This window comes from Rhamphochromis sp. 'chilingali', assembly GCF_963969265.1.
Source record: "Rhamphochromis sp. 'chilingali' genome assembly, chromosome: 15".
Taxonomy (NCBI): domain Eukaryota; kingdom Metazoa; phylum Chordata; class Actinopteri; order Cichliformes; family Cichlidae; genus Rhamphochromis; species Rhamphochromis sp. 'chilingali'.
In genome coordinates, this window is record NC_137942.1 from 29,242,980 (window position 1) to 29,256,773 (window position 13,794).

Consider the following 13,794-nt stretch of genomic DNA (forward strand, 5'->3'; position numbering starts at 1 on the left):
ACTGAGGTGTGTGATCTCAAAATTGCTTTAACAATTGTTTGACCATTTCTCCACAGATGGACAAGGTCGCAGTGGAGGTCCCTCCTGGTGTAAGAGCACTACAGCATAACAAATCTGAACATTACATCTAGATGAGCTAAAGTAACCTTGTTTTTCTTTGTCAATCATAATTTTTCAGATGCAGCAGGTCTATGTAAGCCAAGACACAGCAATGACTGTGACTCAGAGTTCAGAAAAAAGTGTGATTCACCAAACCAGTTACTTGAAGAGGCTAACTTTTCATCAGTCAACTCTCTTTGACGACACCATACCCAGATCTGGTAACTGGAAACCAGCAGCTGTAGTAAAAATACACAAGTTCAAAGAACTTTAAGGTGGAGTGGTATTTATTTATTTCTCATATGGTCTTAGATAACAACAAGAAAGACCAAAGTGGAATGTCATCTGCAGCAATAATAACCTCAGGTAAATATTAACATTATATTGCACAATATGAACAATGTTAAGTTAATCAGTAAGTAAATGATTATTTTCTTAAAATAAAGAACAACTGGAGGAGAAAGAGATACAAGAAGAGTCTCTGGAGAAGATGAGCGGCAAAAAGAAAAGGAAGGAAGAAAAGATACAGGCAGAGCCTCTGGAGAAGATGAGCGGCAAAAGGCAAAGGAAGGAAGAAAAGATAAAGGCAGAGCCTCAGGAGAAGATGAGCGGCAAAAGGAAAAGGAAGGAAGAAAAGATACAGGCAGAGCCTCTGGAGAAGATGAGCGGCAAAAGGAAAAGGAAGGAAGAAAAGATACAGGCAGAGCCTCAGGAGATGATGAGCGGCAAAAGGCAAAGGAAGGAAGAAAAGATACAGGCAGAGCCTCTGGAGAAGATGAGCGGCAAAAGGCAAAGGAAGGAAGAAAAGATACAGGCAGAGCCTCTGGAGAAGATGAAGAGTCAAGCCAAAGTAGGAAAGAGAAAAGAAAAAGTACAGCAGGAGCCTCTGGAGAAGATGAAGCGTGAAGACAAAGTAGAAAAGAGAAAAAAAAAGTACAGCAGGAGCCTCAGGAGAAGATGAGTGAAGGGGGAAAGGACTCTGAAAATAAGGTGCAATTTATTCCATTGCTCCCAGTAAGCCCAAGAAATGCCTTATTTGAGGGCTTTTGCATTGTATTTGTTTTTGAAGATTCCACTTTTTTATTACATAAAAGAGTTGTTAATAAAAAGTGATCATCTAATACTGTGTCCAATGAGTTACTGTCACGTTTATTTTCTGGAATCACTGGTGCTCTCAGACTTGACATTATATAATTCCACCATATGTGAGATCAGTCAAATTAAGAAAGGAGACATGCTTCTTGAAGAAGTAAAAGTCAAAGCTTAAGATATAATGTCAGTATGTAAATGTTGAAGTTTTGGGGTATGTTGTACTATACAGTCAAACCATTTGATGCCATTTGGTCCTATATCTACACAAGTTTCAGTTGTAAAATCATAAGGCTAATAAGTTCACATAAACTTCATAACTTAATCAGAATGTACATAGAGGTCCTACCACTGGGGGAAAGACCAAGCACCACATTTTCTGAACCACTTGCTCTCATCCACATAGGGAGCCGCATTGAACTTGTTAATCTAATAAAAGAAAAAGTGACCTCAATTTTGCAGCGGTTTGTTCTCCCCCCTGCCTGACTTTAAATGGTAAATGGCCTGCATTTGTATAGCGCTTTTCTAGTCCTTAAGGACCCCAAAGTGCTTTACACTACATTCAGTCATTCACACACTGGCGATAGCAAGCTACATTGTAGCCACAGCTGCCCTGGGGCGCACTGACAGAAGCGAGGCTGCCGGCCACAGGCGCTACCGGGCCCTCTGACCACCACCAGTAGGCAAACATGGGGTTAGTATCTTGCCTAAGGATATTTGGCATGCAGCCAGGAGGAAGCCTGGGATCGAACCACCGACCTTCTGATTAGTGGCTGACCTGCTCTGCCACCTGAGCTACAGCCACCCCAGAAACTTACTTTGCTTATAGAGTGGTGGTGGTCAGAGGGCCCGGTGGCGCCTGTGTCCGGCAGCCTCGCCTCTGTCAGTGCGCCCCAGGGCAGCTGTGGCTACAATGTAGCTTCCTATCGCCAGTGTGTGAATGGGTGAATGACTGGGGTCCTATGGACTAGAAAAGCGCTATACAAATGCAGGCCATTTACCATTTATAGAGCGCTATTTTGAAACACAGCCTGGGGTGATAATGCACTCATAGCCTGACTCGAGCACAACAGGCAAATTGTTCAGAAGAAAATGGGCAAAATGTTGAAACTGGGAGTGATAGAAGAGTAACACATTGTGTAGTGTTTCCTCATAATTCTTGTAGGGAACAAAGATGCGTCTATATAATCTATAATTGTTAATCAGTTCTTGATAATCCCCTTTCCGAAACACAGACTAATCAGTGATTACTACCACCTGGACTATTGAGTCTTGTACTAAATTAATCTGGATTAAGTTAAAACCACTAGTGCTAGGGTGACTTAACCAAAGTGAGATTGCCTGTAAAACATGGGGTGGAATCAAATTAGCTATACCAATGGCTGCAGAAAAGTGACAGTGGTCAAACAACATCATTGAGCATGACAAAACACTTTTGAAGACAGCAGTCTCCAGATACCTCATCATTGAAGACAAACGACACACATCTATTGTGGAGAAAATTCGGTTCAAATCAATTTTATTTATATAGCGGCAAATCACCACAACATTCGCCTCAAGGCACTTTATATTGTAAGGTAGACCCTACAATAATACATACAGATGTAAACCCAACAATCATATGACCCCCTATGAGCAAGCACTGTGGCGAAAGTGGGAAGGAAAAACTCTTTTGACAGGAAGAAACCTCTGGCTGAACCAGGCTCAGGGAGGGGCGGGGCCATCTTCTGCGACCGGTTGGGCTGAGAGAAGGAAGACAGGATAAAGACAGAAGAGAGAAAGAGATTAATAACAGATATGATTCAATGCAGAGAGGTCTATTAATACATAGTGAGTGAGAAAGGTGACTGAAGAAGAAATGCTCAATGCCTCATTGGAATCCCTCAGCAGCCTACACCTACAGCAGCATGACTAAGGGAGGATTCAGGGTCACCTGATCCAGCCTTAACTATATGCTTTAGCAAAAAGGAAAGTTTTGAGCCTAAACTTTAAAGTAGAGATAGTGTCTGTCTCCAAAATCCAAACTGGTTCCACAGAAGAGGGGCCTGAAAAGTGATGGCTCTTCCATTCTACTTGTAAAATACTCTAGGAGCAACAAGTAAGCCTGCAGTGCGAGAGCAAAGTGCTCTAATAGGGTGATATGGTACTACAAGGTCATTAAGATAAGATGTGGGGATGATTATTTAAGACCTTGTATGTGAGGAGCAGGATTTTGAATTCAATTCTGGATTTAACAGGGAGTCGATGAAGAGAAGTCAGTACTGGAGAAATCTGCTCTCTCTTTCTAGTCCCCGTCAGTACTCTTGCTGCAGCATTTTGGATTAAATGAAGGCTTTTCAGGCAGTTTTTAGAACATCCTGATAATAATGAATTACAGTAGACCAGCCTAGATGTAATGAATTCATGAACTAGGTGCAAGATTTGCATGACAAATTGAGGTATTCAGTACAGTTTCTATTACAACATTTTATTGAGATTGATGCCATATATAGGTTGTTCCCCCAAGGATCGATATAGTCTGTGTAGTTGGAATTACTGGGTGGTCCCATCATGCTGTGTCCACATCAGTCAAATATCTGTTGCAGTCAGCTGGACCACAATTAAATAATTCTGAGCAGCACTTGGCAGACTGCAGCAGCCTGCATGTGTGTGTTCCATGAAAATCAAAAGTAACAAAAACCCTGCCATTCCTCAAGCCTGAATCATTTCAGTCACATTTTCTCCTGGAGATGTCTAAAGACAGGCTGTCTTTTGTTGCCATAGAGACCTGAATCCCCCCCGAACACAGTGTAGAGATCTGGCAGGTTTTTGACCATAATTGCGGGTTGTCACCCTCTGGCAGTAATAGGGGGAATATGTAGCACACAAGCACAAACTCCTTGTCTTGGTACAGAGCTCTCACTGCGGGACCATCAACATCCAGCCATATCCAAACTCCTCCAGGGCACTTTTGGCCACATTTCCAGGTCTGACCACATCAGGAAGGTGGCACGAAAAGTCATGCTGGCATCTGGGGTCATGTCCAGTTATTCCATAATGAATGAAAACTGGCTGATTGTTTCATGGGTCATGGTTCAGTCTGACACAGAAAGGTCCTTGGAGCCCATGTACCAGGGAATGGCCAAGAGGTACAGTGATGCAGGAGTGGAAAAGGCCGGCTACCACTGGGTGGACAGGTAAAAACCGTAATCATCGTTGTCATTCAAACTGCTAATCTGTCTGGAAAAACTGAGTTTTTCTTTTTCAGATCAATTTGATGCACACACATAATATTCCATATACTTACATGTATTTGTATTTCTTACATTTAGGGATTGCTGTGCTCCATTTAAGATCCCAGACTGCATCCCTGTCGAAAATCTATCGTGGGATGCCTGAAAAACCACTCCTGCTGTTGTTGCTGCGGCCACATCTGGACCAGTGGCAAACAGCTGTGCCTCTCGAACCCACTACAACAAGAACATTATTGTAAAACTGGACCTGTTCCACTGCCTGAGGCGATTTTTGCGGGAGTGTACCTCTGAGCATCTTCCTCTGTTCAGCACTTTCTGCCAGCTTCTCTCTGCGGCATTCTCAGTGGTTGATCAGGCAGACCTGAAGAGGCTCCAGGATGCTTATAAGTTCTGTGGCATCCATCCTGCTAATCCCACAAAGCAACACATAAGGGAGCACTGCAGGATCCAAATACCACAACCCACTGAGCTGCTGAACAGAGTGGAAAAGGTCCTGAACCATTTTCACCTGGCCACAGACCCCAACAACGTCCCACTCTTCAAGCCATCCATGCTGAAGACGTGACGCAGTGCACATTCTGCGTGGCTGCCTAAGTGACCCTGAACTCTCAGAGGGTGTAATGTTTAGGTACGGTGGGACTCTTCAGCTTAACCATGTCCCTGGTGAAGGTGCCAAGGTCCCCATCTGGATTCCTGTCCGAGGCACTTCACAGCAGGAGGGTTATCATTTCCGTCTTTAACCCGCCTCCTCCTGCCCTGTCTACACCACTGACACAAGTCTCAATAGAGAAGATTGTGGAGGGCATCTTAGAAAGGCAACAGCAGCAGCAGCCACAGCAGCCACTTGGCAGCTTATTTCTAAATCACTTCATGTAATGATAACAAGCCATCCGTTCTCTAGTGGGGTCTCACAGCTTTTATCTTCATAATCTTTCTGGTTGATTTGTAATATTAGAAACATGACTGCTGTCTTTTATCTGTGTGACTGTACAGCCTGTTTCAGACATGACAACCAGACAGTGTCTGAAGTTATCTTTAATACATGCAACGCAGCTGGAGATAGTCCAGACACTTTCTCACTTCTGATGATAATATTTTTGGTTTAGGTGTTGTTGCTTTCTGGCTTGAAGCTTATCTACAAAAGCAGTTCAATAAGGAGAGATCATGTGGAAAAACTGAGCATGATTTATTGAGGTACAGAAATAAATGTAACTGTTAGGCAGTTAAACTCCAATGACCCATCATAGCAGAAGAAATCTCAGCAGTGACAGGATTTTGCACAAGCCACACCCCAGAGTCAAAATGCTGGTAGTGATGAAGATGGAGGCTGGGACAGGGTTCTGAGTGACCACGGTGAGGAGGAGAAAGGAGAGGAGGCGGGCTGCATAGCTGAGGATCTGAAACGCAGAATGGCAGAAGCAGAAGAGCAACAGATTTAAAGCATGCAGAGTGGAGGCTGGCATGCTCGGTGAAGGCAGGCAAGAGCATAACTGGAATAAAGTAATGATGTCAGTGCTGAGTTTGTGCTGGAAAATGAATAGATATAAACTGGCAGCCACCGGGAAGCAGACAAATGACTTATTACACATCTTCCTTATTGAAATTATGCATAAGCTTCATTTTCTATGCCAACAGAATGTATCTGAATTATAGTTTAAACTTTAATCTTTGTATTAAAAGTTGGATGTCTGGTTTGTGATGATACAGTTTATTCTGAGTTATGTACTTATGTACTGCAGTTGTTGTGAAAGTTTTCCATTAAATAAAGCCAACAGAGCCTTGGGTATAAACACCTCCTACAGAACCAAAAGGCAGTACACAGCTGTTTTCACACCTTTGGTCTTCCCCCAGAGAAAAGTTCACACTCCCTTGCTTCCTCTTACAGTGGAGAAGACAAAAGATGAACTTTTCCCGTGTGAATGCCTGCTTCCAGCTTCCTGAGATACCTTCCGTTAGCAACATGAATGTGTGAGACATTGAGGCATGCTAAAAGCCCGTGGCACCAAAGCATTGTACAATAAAATAATGTGAATAATACATAAATATAAATAAAAGATATTCCTTAACACAGTATAGGTACATAATACTCCACAGGCCAAAACACTATGATATAAATAGAATGATAATCAAATAATAAGAAAAAGCAAAGTGAAAAATACATTTTATCCACATTAACTAAATTAAAAATGGTGTTTATCTTTTGATAATGTAACACAGGCTTTGTCCCAACCAGGACTCGAACCTGCGCTCAGACGGTTCAGTGGAAAAAAAAAATCATCTTTTACACTGGCTGAAAAGCTGCGATTTGATTGGCTGTTTCTCCGTTACACCGCGATGGGCCAGTCTGTGATTGGCTGGTTTTGTGGGACAAATATAACGGCGTAGAGAAAGAGAGAAAGAGTTGAGCACGCATGGGCAGAAATGTTGAGAGCACGAGCGACACATTGCGAGCGAGCGCAAATGCAAAAACTGAGCGAGAGGGGCTGCCATTGTGTGTGTGTGTGTGTGTGTGTGTATGGATAATAGCAAACACTGAAATACATTTTTTGCATGCAGGAATGAGTTTTGTTCGCTCAAAATAAATTTCTCCTCAAAATACATCATTTGCACCTGCAAACTTTTTTTACGTGCGCTCAAATTTTTTTTTGCGTGCGCTCAGAATAGTGGCACAAAAATAAGGCCATATATTTTGACCTATTTTGACCCCGAAAATGGCGCATCAGGCCAAAATCCTTTCCACGCCCACCCCCGTGACATCACGCTCCAATGCCCTATGGTAACTAATGTTATAAAAATGTTCCGCCCCTAATGAGCATTTGAGCAGCCAATCAGAATCATCTATGTCATGTGATCATGAGTACAGCAGCGGATTGTTCTAGTGAGAGTTTCGAAGCACCATGGATGATGAATTTGAAGGTAAATGCACCTTTCAATTGTTTGCCAACCGCCAATACGACTGTCAGAAAGAAAGAAAGAAGAAAGAGTTTGAAGGTACCAGCTCTCAGGTATGAAGCTAACTTTCAAAAGTTACATGAGTACAAACAGGTACCTTGTCGGGTTTTTTTCGTTTGCTTGTTTTTGGTTGGGTTTTTTTTTTTTTTTAACCCTGTCCTGTCTGGCTGTTTTTGTGGCACAAATATAACGGTGTAGAGAAAGAGTTGAGCGCGCACGGGCAGAAATGTTGAGAGCGCCAGCAACACGTTGTTAGCGAGCGCAAATGCAAAAACCGAGCGAGAGGGGCTGCTGTTGTGTGTGTGTGTTAGTGATGGGTCGTTCGCGAACGAAATGGCTCTTAGAGCCGTCTCTTTGACGTGAACGACGCGAGCCGGCTCCTTATCGCGAGCCGTCACGTGGGTTTTTTTTCTTTTTCTTTCTCTCACTCTCTCTCTCTCTCGCACGTTTTTTCCGCTTCACTCTGCACGTGGGCAGAGGGGGGGAGGGGCGGTAGTTACTCTCAGTAGCACAGGAACAGCCAGAGGGAGAGAGAGAGAAAGAGAGCCAGGGATAGAAAGGTATAGTAATCATCCACAACTATTTTCGGTTGCAGATGATAAAGGATTCAGAAAGTTTATTCATGCGGGCCCATATGACAGAGAATATACATGTTCTTTTTGTTTTCATATTATAATTTATATTTAATTGTGTTGTGGTTTGCAGTGTTTTGTGTTGTTTTCACTTTAAATTTGTAAAAGGAAAAAGATGAAAATTTAAATAGTTAAAAGTTGAAATGTGAATAGTTGATTTTTGTATTATATGATTTATTTATTACATTTTATGTGGATTTTGCAGCAAAATTATCCACACCCACCGCCGCGCTATGAATTGTGGGATATATGGGACCACGAAGCGTGCACCGGACCACGCTTGATATTTGGGGAAATCGACGGCGCATTTGAAGTACACTTCGAGTTGGGACAGTCGTCACGTGGCGGTGACGTAATCGCACTCAAAATGCATACTTCAAGCGTGCGGTCTCTGAATTGGGACACAGCCCCAGTCTCCATTTCAACTTGTGTTGAAAGTGCGGACTTCAAATGATATTCTCTTAATTGTGTTAATAGGCCACGTAAAACCAGAGTTATGATTCGAAACAGTACAAACGGTGTTTTCTGAGGACAGCGCTACCAAACACTCTCCGTTGGCGACCAAAATTTTAAAAACAAAATTAAAAAAAAAAAAAAAAAGGATGCATGTCTGCCATTACCTGCCAAAACCGGAAGTAACATAATATTTTGTGGGAAACGTAGTTTTTCCCCTCAGGGCCTTGATGAACCTATACTGGTGGTTTTAAGTTATGTCTGACATATGTCTGTGCAGTTTCTGGGATGCTTAGATCTCAAAATGCACTGTTGGAAATTATTTTATTTTCTATGTTTTGTTTTGTTACTTTTCTAAAAACAGATGGTGATCTTTTCTAAAAGCGATAGGACAGGTGTGGAGGAGAGTGAAGCAAGAGAATGGGTTCCTAAGGTGGGCAAGAAAAATCCAGCTAAGTTTCTTCTCCTGTAGTTAACGATGTAAATATGTTGTTTTCACACATCCATGGAAAATGAGCAAAATATATATTTTTCTGCTCTAATAACAGTCTGTGAGCTCATCTGAAGATGATGGGACAGATGACTGGAAACCCACACGGGATGAATCTGAAGGCTATTCAGAAGAGGAGGAAGAACAAGAACGTAAAAGGATTCCTAAGGTAGCCATGAAAAACAAAACTGGGTGTCCTATGCCACAAAGAGATGTGAAATTCATCCTCAGTTTCACTGCTTCCACAATCTATATATCAAAAATGAGCCAAACATATTGTTGTCTTCTCTTAAAACAGATGGTGGCAGCATCTGAAGAGGATGGGACACATGATAACAGACCCACACAGGATGATTCAAAAGATGAAGCAGAACATTTGGGTCAAATGATTCACAAAGTGGCCATGGAAAAGGTAAAATTTGTTCTCAGTTTCAATGCATTCAACAAAATATGTCTTTGTATTCTTCTACGTCACATGGTCAGCTCATATGTATGGAACACCAGGACTGCCATAATGAATTAATTAAATACACCATTAAATAATTAATTAAATGTGGCAATAATTAATTAAAGAGAAGATTTAGAAGAAGATTAGAAATGAGTGATGATGGGAAACCTCCACCAGATAAATTTAAAGACAATTGAGAAAAGATGAGTTTAAGGAAGAGGTGAGTTAGCTCCAGTCCATTTTTAGTGAGGTCATGAGGAGTGGTGGTAGTGGGTTTCGTACACAAGATGAATTCAAAGACAGTATATATATTCAAAGAAATATAAAGGTCAAATCAAAAGTAGTCAGAATTACTAACAGTACTGCAGATAATTTATTTTCATTGGCATTTGTAAATATTAAGTAAGAGTAAGACAAAAAATAAAACTTTTTTAGTAGTTGCATGCGTCTTCTTTTTGTGTACAGGGGGCGTTCGTGAGCAGTGAGTTGCCACAGAGGACAGAGGAACGGCAACAGGTTGCTGTCGCCTCAAAGTCTCAAAGGCATCACTATGTCAGAAATGGACACAAGTGTCCCATATGTGGACATGTATATGCTGATATTGTTCAGCACCTAAGAGTCACAGAGCAGGTTGTAAATAAAACTGAGCTGACTCTTTTGAGCCAATTTTCTCATCGGCAGTAAGTGTCTTAATAAATTCTGAAAGATAAATTTATATTTACTGTCCCTACACATTTTTTCTAAGCACTGCATTTATTTGATACAATTATCTTACACATCCAATTTCTATTTCATCCTACTCAGCATTTTTTTTTTTACTATTTTTACAGCTTTTCTACAAATCTGGACTGTCCAGTCCGCTTATGTCAGTCAAAACATCTTAATCGGCTTGACAAGCACCTGGAAAAGGTCCACAAATTACAGGTATGTTATTGACTTTGTGGTGTCTCTGTGTGGTTTTTGTGTGTTGGTGAGGCAGCCCTTGATCTCTGGAATCAGATGTTTATGTTAAAGGGACTTACATTTAGCACCTTGCATTTTACATATTTGTTACTCTGGTGAAATGAAAGTCTTCCAGTTTCCATAGAAGAATACGGTGGTTCTTTCTTTGTCCGTATGCTGCATTTATATAATGTTCCTCGAGCTCTAGAAAGCATGTTGTGTGCATAGATAAAAACATGAAGGATGCCCAAATAAGTAAAATACTGACAGTTTTGATATACGGTTACTAGGGGTGCAACGATACACAAAATTCACGGTTCGGTTCGATACTTTGGTGTCACGGTTTGATATTTTTTCGATACAAAAAAATGTTCATGCCTTTTTAATTTGTCATTTATTAAAATTATAAAGTTTTACAGTTTTTAGATTTTATGTTGCTGAAACAAAAAAGTAATAAAAAAAATATATCTCAGGGCTCGCAAAATTTCAAAATCCCTGGTAGCCCTTTGGGCAGGGACTCTTCAGTTTTTGGTAGCCCAAAACAAAATTTAAGTAGCCCGAATAAAAAAGAGAGCAATTTTTGATTTATGTTTTGTTTCCTGTTTTGTTTCCTTTACAATATTATACATTAAAGTATAATATTGTATAATTATATAATATTAACTTCTTTTCTTGTGCGCGTTTCTTATTTTGACAGCGAATGCGCACCTGCGGACCACTTATGTGTAGCCCTGGTTATTTAGCTCATCATATCGCAGCCACAGAAATTATTTTGTCCATGAAACCATAAAGCTGCACTTTCTTTTTGCCTTATAGTCTGATTTGTCATAACTTTTCCGTTTTGTGGTAAGCTTTTCTTTGGCTGTCACTTCTTCACCCTGACCTGTCTTATTTGGCTCAGCAGAACTAAAAATATATCCTGCTGCTTTTACACACGCGCACACACACACACACACACACACACATAACGCTCAGCGATTCTCTGCGCGATCAACCTCTCACATGTTTAAGCTTGCTGCGGGAGATTTCACTTGTCATGTTTGCATAGTAAGCTAACGATTGATAAGACGATGTCAGAGGAATTGGTGCGCAAATTATCGTCACTCACCAATCAGTGCTGTCGCTCTCTATACACAGTTCGTGCGATTGCAAAGTGAAAGCAAAAAACAAGGGCAAATTCAAACGCGATTTCAATATGTCACATATTGACAGTGGCTCACCGATGCCAATGACATACTTACCCAGCTACATTTCCGAAAGAATGCAAAAGCATTGACATATATTTTTCCTTCCTACGATAGCCCGTCGGGCAGGGCAGAGATAGATTTTGGTAGCCCGACTGGAAAAATCGCTAGCCCCGGGACGTCGGGCTAGCGATTTTGTGAGCCCTGTATCTGATTGAGGAATCACTCATCTTTGGAAAAGAGAGTTTATTACAGAGAAATGTCTCTTTCCAAAATAAAAGCTATACAATATGCTTCTTCTGGGCTATATTCTCAGCAGCATATTAAACATATCAGGTCCCCATAAGAAGAATCATGTGCTAACGGCTGTCTAAATGACTCGGGTAAAGTTTGTAGCATGCATGCTTGCTGTTTTTGTCTGCTTCCACTTGTCTTTTGCACTAGGATGATGTCGGAGTAAATGTGCAGTCATATTTGTTGAGTTCCCACTAGTGCTGTCAGCGTTAATCTCGTTGAAATGACCTTAACGCCACAACACGGCAAATCTCCGTTAACGAGCTACCGCGGATCGCCCCGTGCCTGGGGCTGGACGGCCAACACGTTAACGAGCTAACTGCGCTAACACACTAGTTCCCACCCCATGTAATTGAGCATTGTGTGGCACATCCAACATACTGTTTTACTTTAGTCCGTGACGCGCTTACCTTCAGGGTCATACGTCACATGAAAACCAAAAGAGTTCCAAACGCCAGATCTGAATGAGGGTGGGGGAGGTTCAATTTGCCATGTTGCAAGGAGAGCTTAACTTCTGTCTGGCTAGCTTGCCCTGCGCTCAGTGAATCTGCAATCGACTACTCCACCTAGGCTGCACTGTCGAGCGCAGATCCACTGAGCGCTCAACACAGACAGCATCGTCAGAAGGAAAGTTGATAAAATAAATTAAAAATTTTGTATTGTTCGATACATATGCGTACCGAACCGAAAGCACTGTATCGAACGGTTCAATATTGATACGAGTATCGTTGCACCCCTAACGGTTACACAGAAAACTGTTTAAATTTAACCCTAATCACATGTAATACTAACTTTTTCAGAAACCTATGATTAAACTTTACATGCAAAAGGCCAAGGACAGACACATTGCTAAAGAACTGGCACTTCTGAGGGCATCAAATCCCACACCACAAATGGTCTCACACATGGATGAAGTGGATGATGCTGTAATTGAGGAGGGCATCTTTAGGGCACTGGAGGAAGGGTCAAAGGTTGCTTCTGCTATAGCCTCTTCCAGCAAGGCTCACAGTGACCATGCTACACTGATCCACTGGCCTGCTCCTCCCTCTGACAGCGAGGCTCCCAGTGACCATGCTACATTGAACCATCGGCCTGCTCCTCCCTCTGACAGCGAGGCTCACAGTGACCATGCTACATTGAACCATCGGCCTGCTCCTCCCTCTGACAGCGAGGCTCCCAGTGACCATGATACACTGAACCATCGGCCTGCTCCTCCCTCTGACAGCGAGGCTCACAGTGACCATAGTACACTGATCCACCGGCCTGCTCGAGACGATTCCGTTGACTCTGACAGCGAGGCTCACAGTGACCATGCTACATTGAACCATCGGCCTGCTCCTCCCTCTGACAGCGAGGCTCTGGGTGACTCTACCAGACCAAACCTACAGCCTCTCTCTGCCAGTGACACTCTCAGTGACCACACCATCCCAATTATGCAGCCTTCTATCTCCAGCAGCAAGGTTACTTGTCATTCAACAGGGGTATCTCCTGATGTTTTAATCCCAAGCAGTGCACCTTACTATGCAGCAAAGCAAAGGAGGGGACGTCCTCTCCCGAGGACACCTGCTCCTGGTTGCAAACACTGTCAGATACTGTTCACTGAGCTACAGGTGGTGAAGCAGTTGCTAGAGTGTGAACTTGAAAGTAATCATGAGCTCAAGCAGATACACTCTTCAACCAAGCGTGCAAATGTGAGTATTGTTTACCTCCTGTGATTGTACACCTCATTGTGAAACATTCTTTCATTTGCTTTTGATAAACAAATCTGCTTAATGACCCTTTTTATTTCAGGTTAAATATAGCAGACGTAAACGGTTTTCACCCAGCAAAGCCCCTCACTACGGTAAATAATATATCTTATCAAACTTACTACTGTAAAATTTCAAGTTTCATGTTTTATTGTCATGTACAGATAAACATTGTAGCCACCGCTTTACATGAACATATAGAAGTGAGCAGTTATATTAAAGAAGAAAAT

The 13,794-nt window shown here is 42.0% G+C and overlaps 1 protein-coding gene across 12 annotated transcripts in view; it reads left to right on the top strand.

The window, feature by feature from the left end:
* LOC308411495 (uncharacterized protein) overlaps window positions 1-13,794 on the top strand; it is a 45,558-nt gene that overhangs the window by 15,530 nt on the left and 16,234 nt on the right. For 6 of the 12 annotated variants that reach the window (XM_080905389.1, XM_080905394.1, XM_080905395.1 and 3 more), the window contains exons 1-8: window positions 7,273-7,426; window positions 8,823-8,891; window positions 9,007-9,117; window positions 9,247-9,360; window positions 9,862-10,076; window positions 10,227-10,320; window positions 12,617-13,507; window positions 13,608-13,659. The exons of 1 other annotated variant lie outside the window; for it this stretch is intronic. In XM_080905389.1, coding sequence (XP_080761515.1) covers window positions 7,319-7,426; window positions 8,823-8,891; window positions 9,007-9,117; window positions 9,247-9,360; window positions 9,862-10,076; window positions 10,227-10,320; window positions 12,617-13,507; window positions 13,608-13,659 — 1,654 coding nt within the window. In that variant the 5' untranslated portion in view covers window positions 7,273-7,318. Of the gene's footprint in view, window positions 1-906; window positions 1,090-7,272; window positions 7,427-7,907; window positions 7,934-8,210; window positions 8,353-8,822; window positions 8,892-9,006; window positions 9,118-9,246; window positions 9,361-9,861; window positions 10,077-10,226; window positions 10,321-12,616; window positions 13,508-13,607; window positions 13,660-13,794 lie in introns of those variants that run through there. 5 more of the 12 variants (XM_080905398.1, XM_080905399.1, XM_080905397.1 and 2 more) reach the window with 5 other exon arrangements.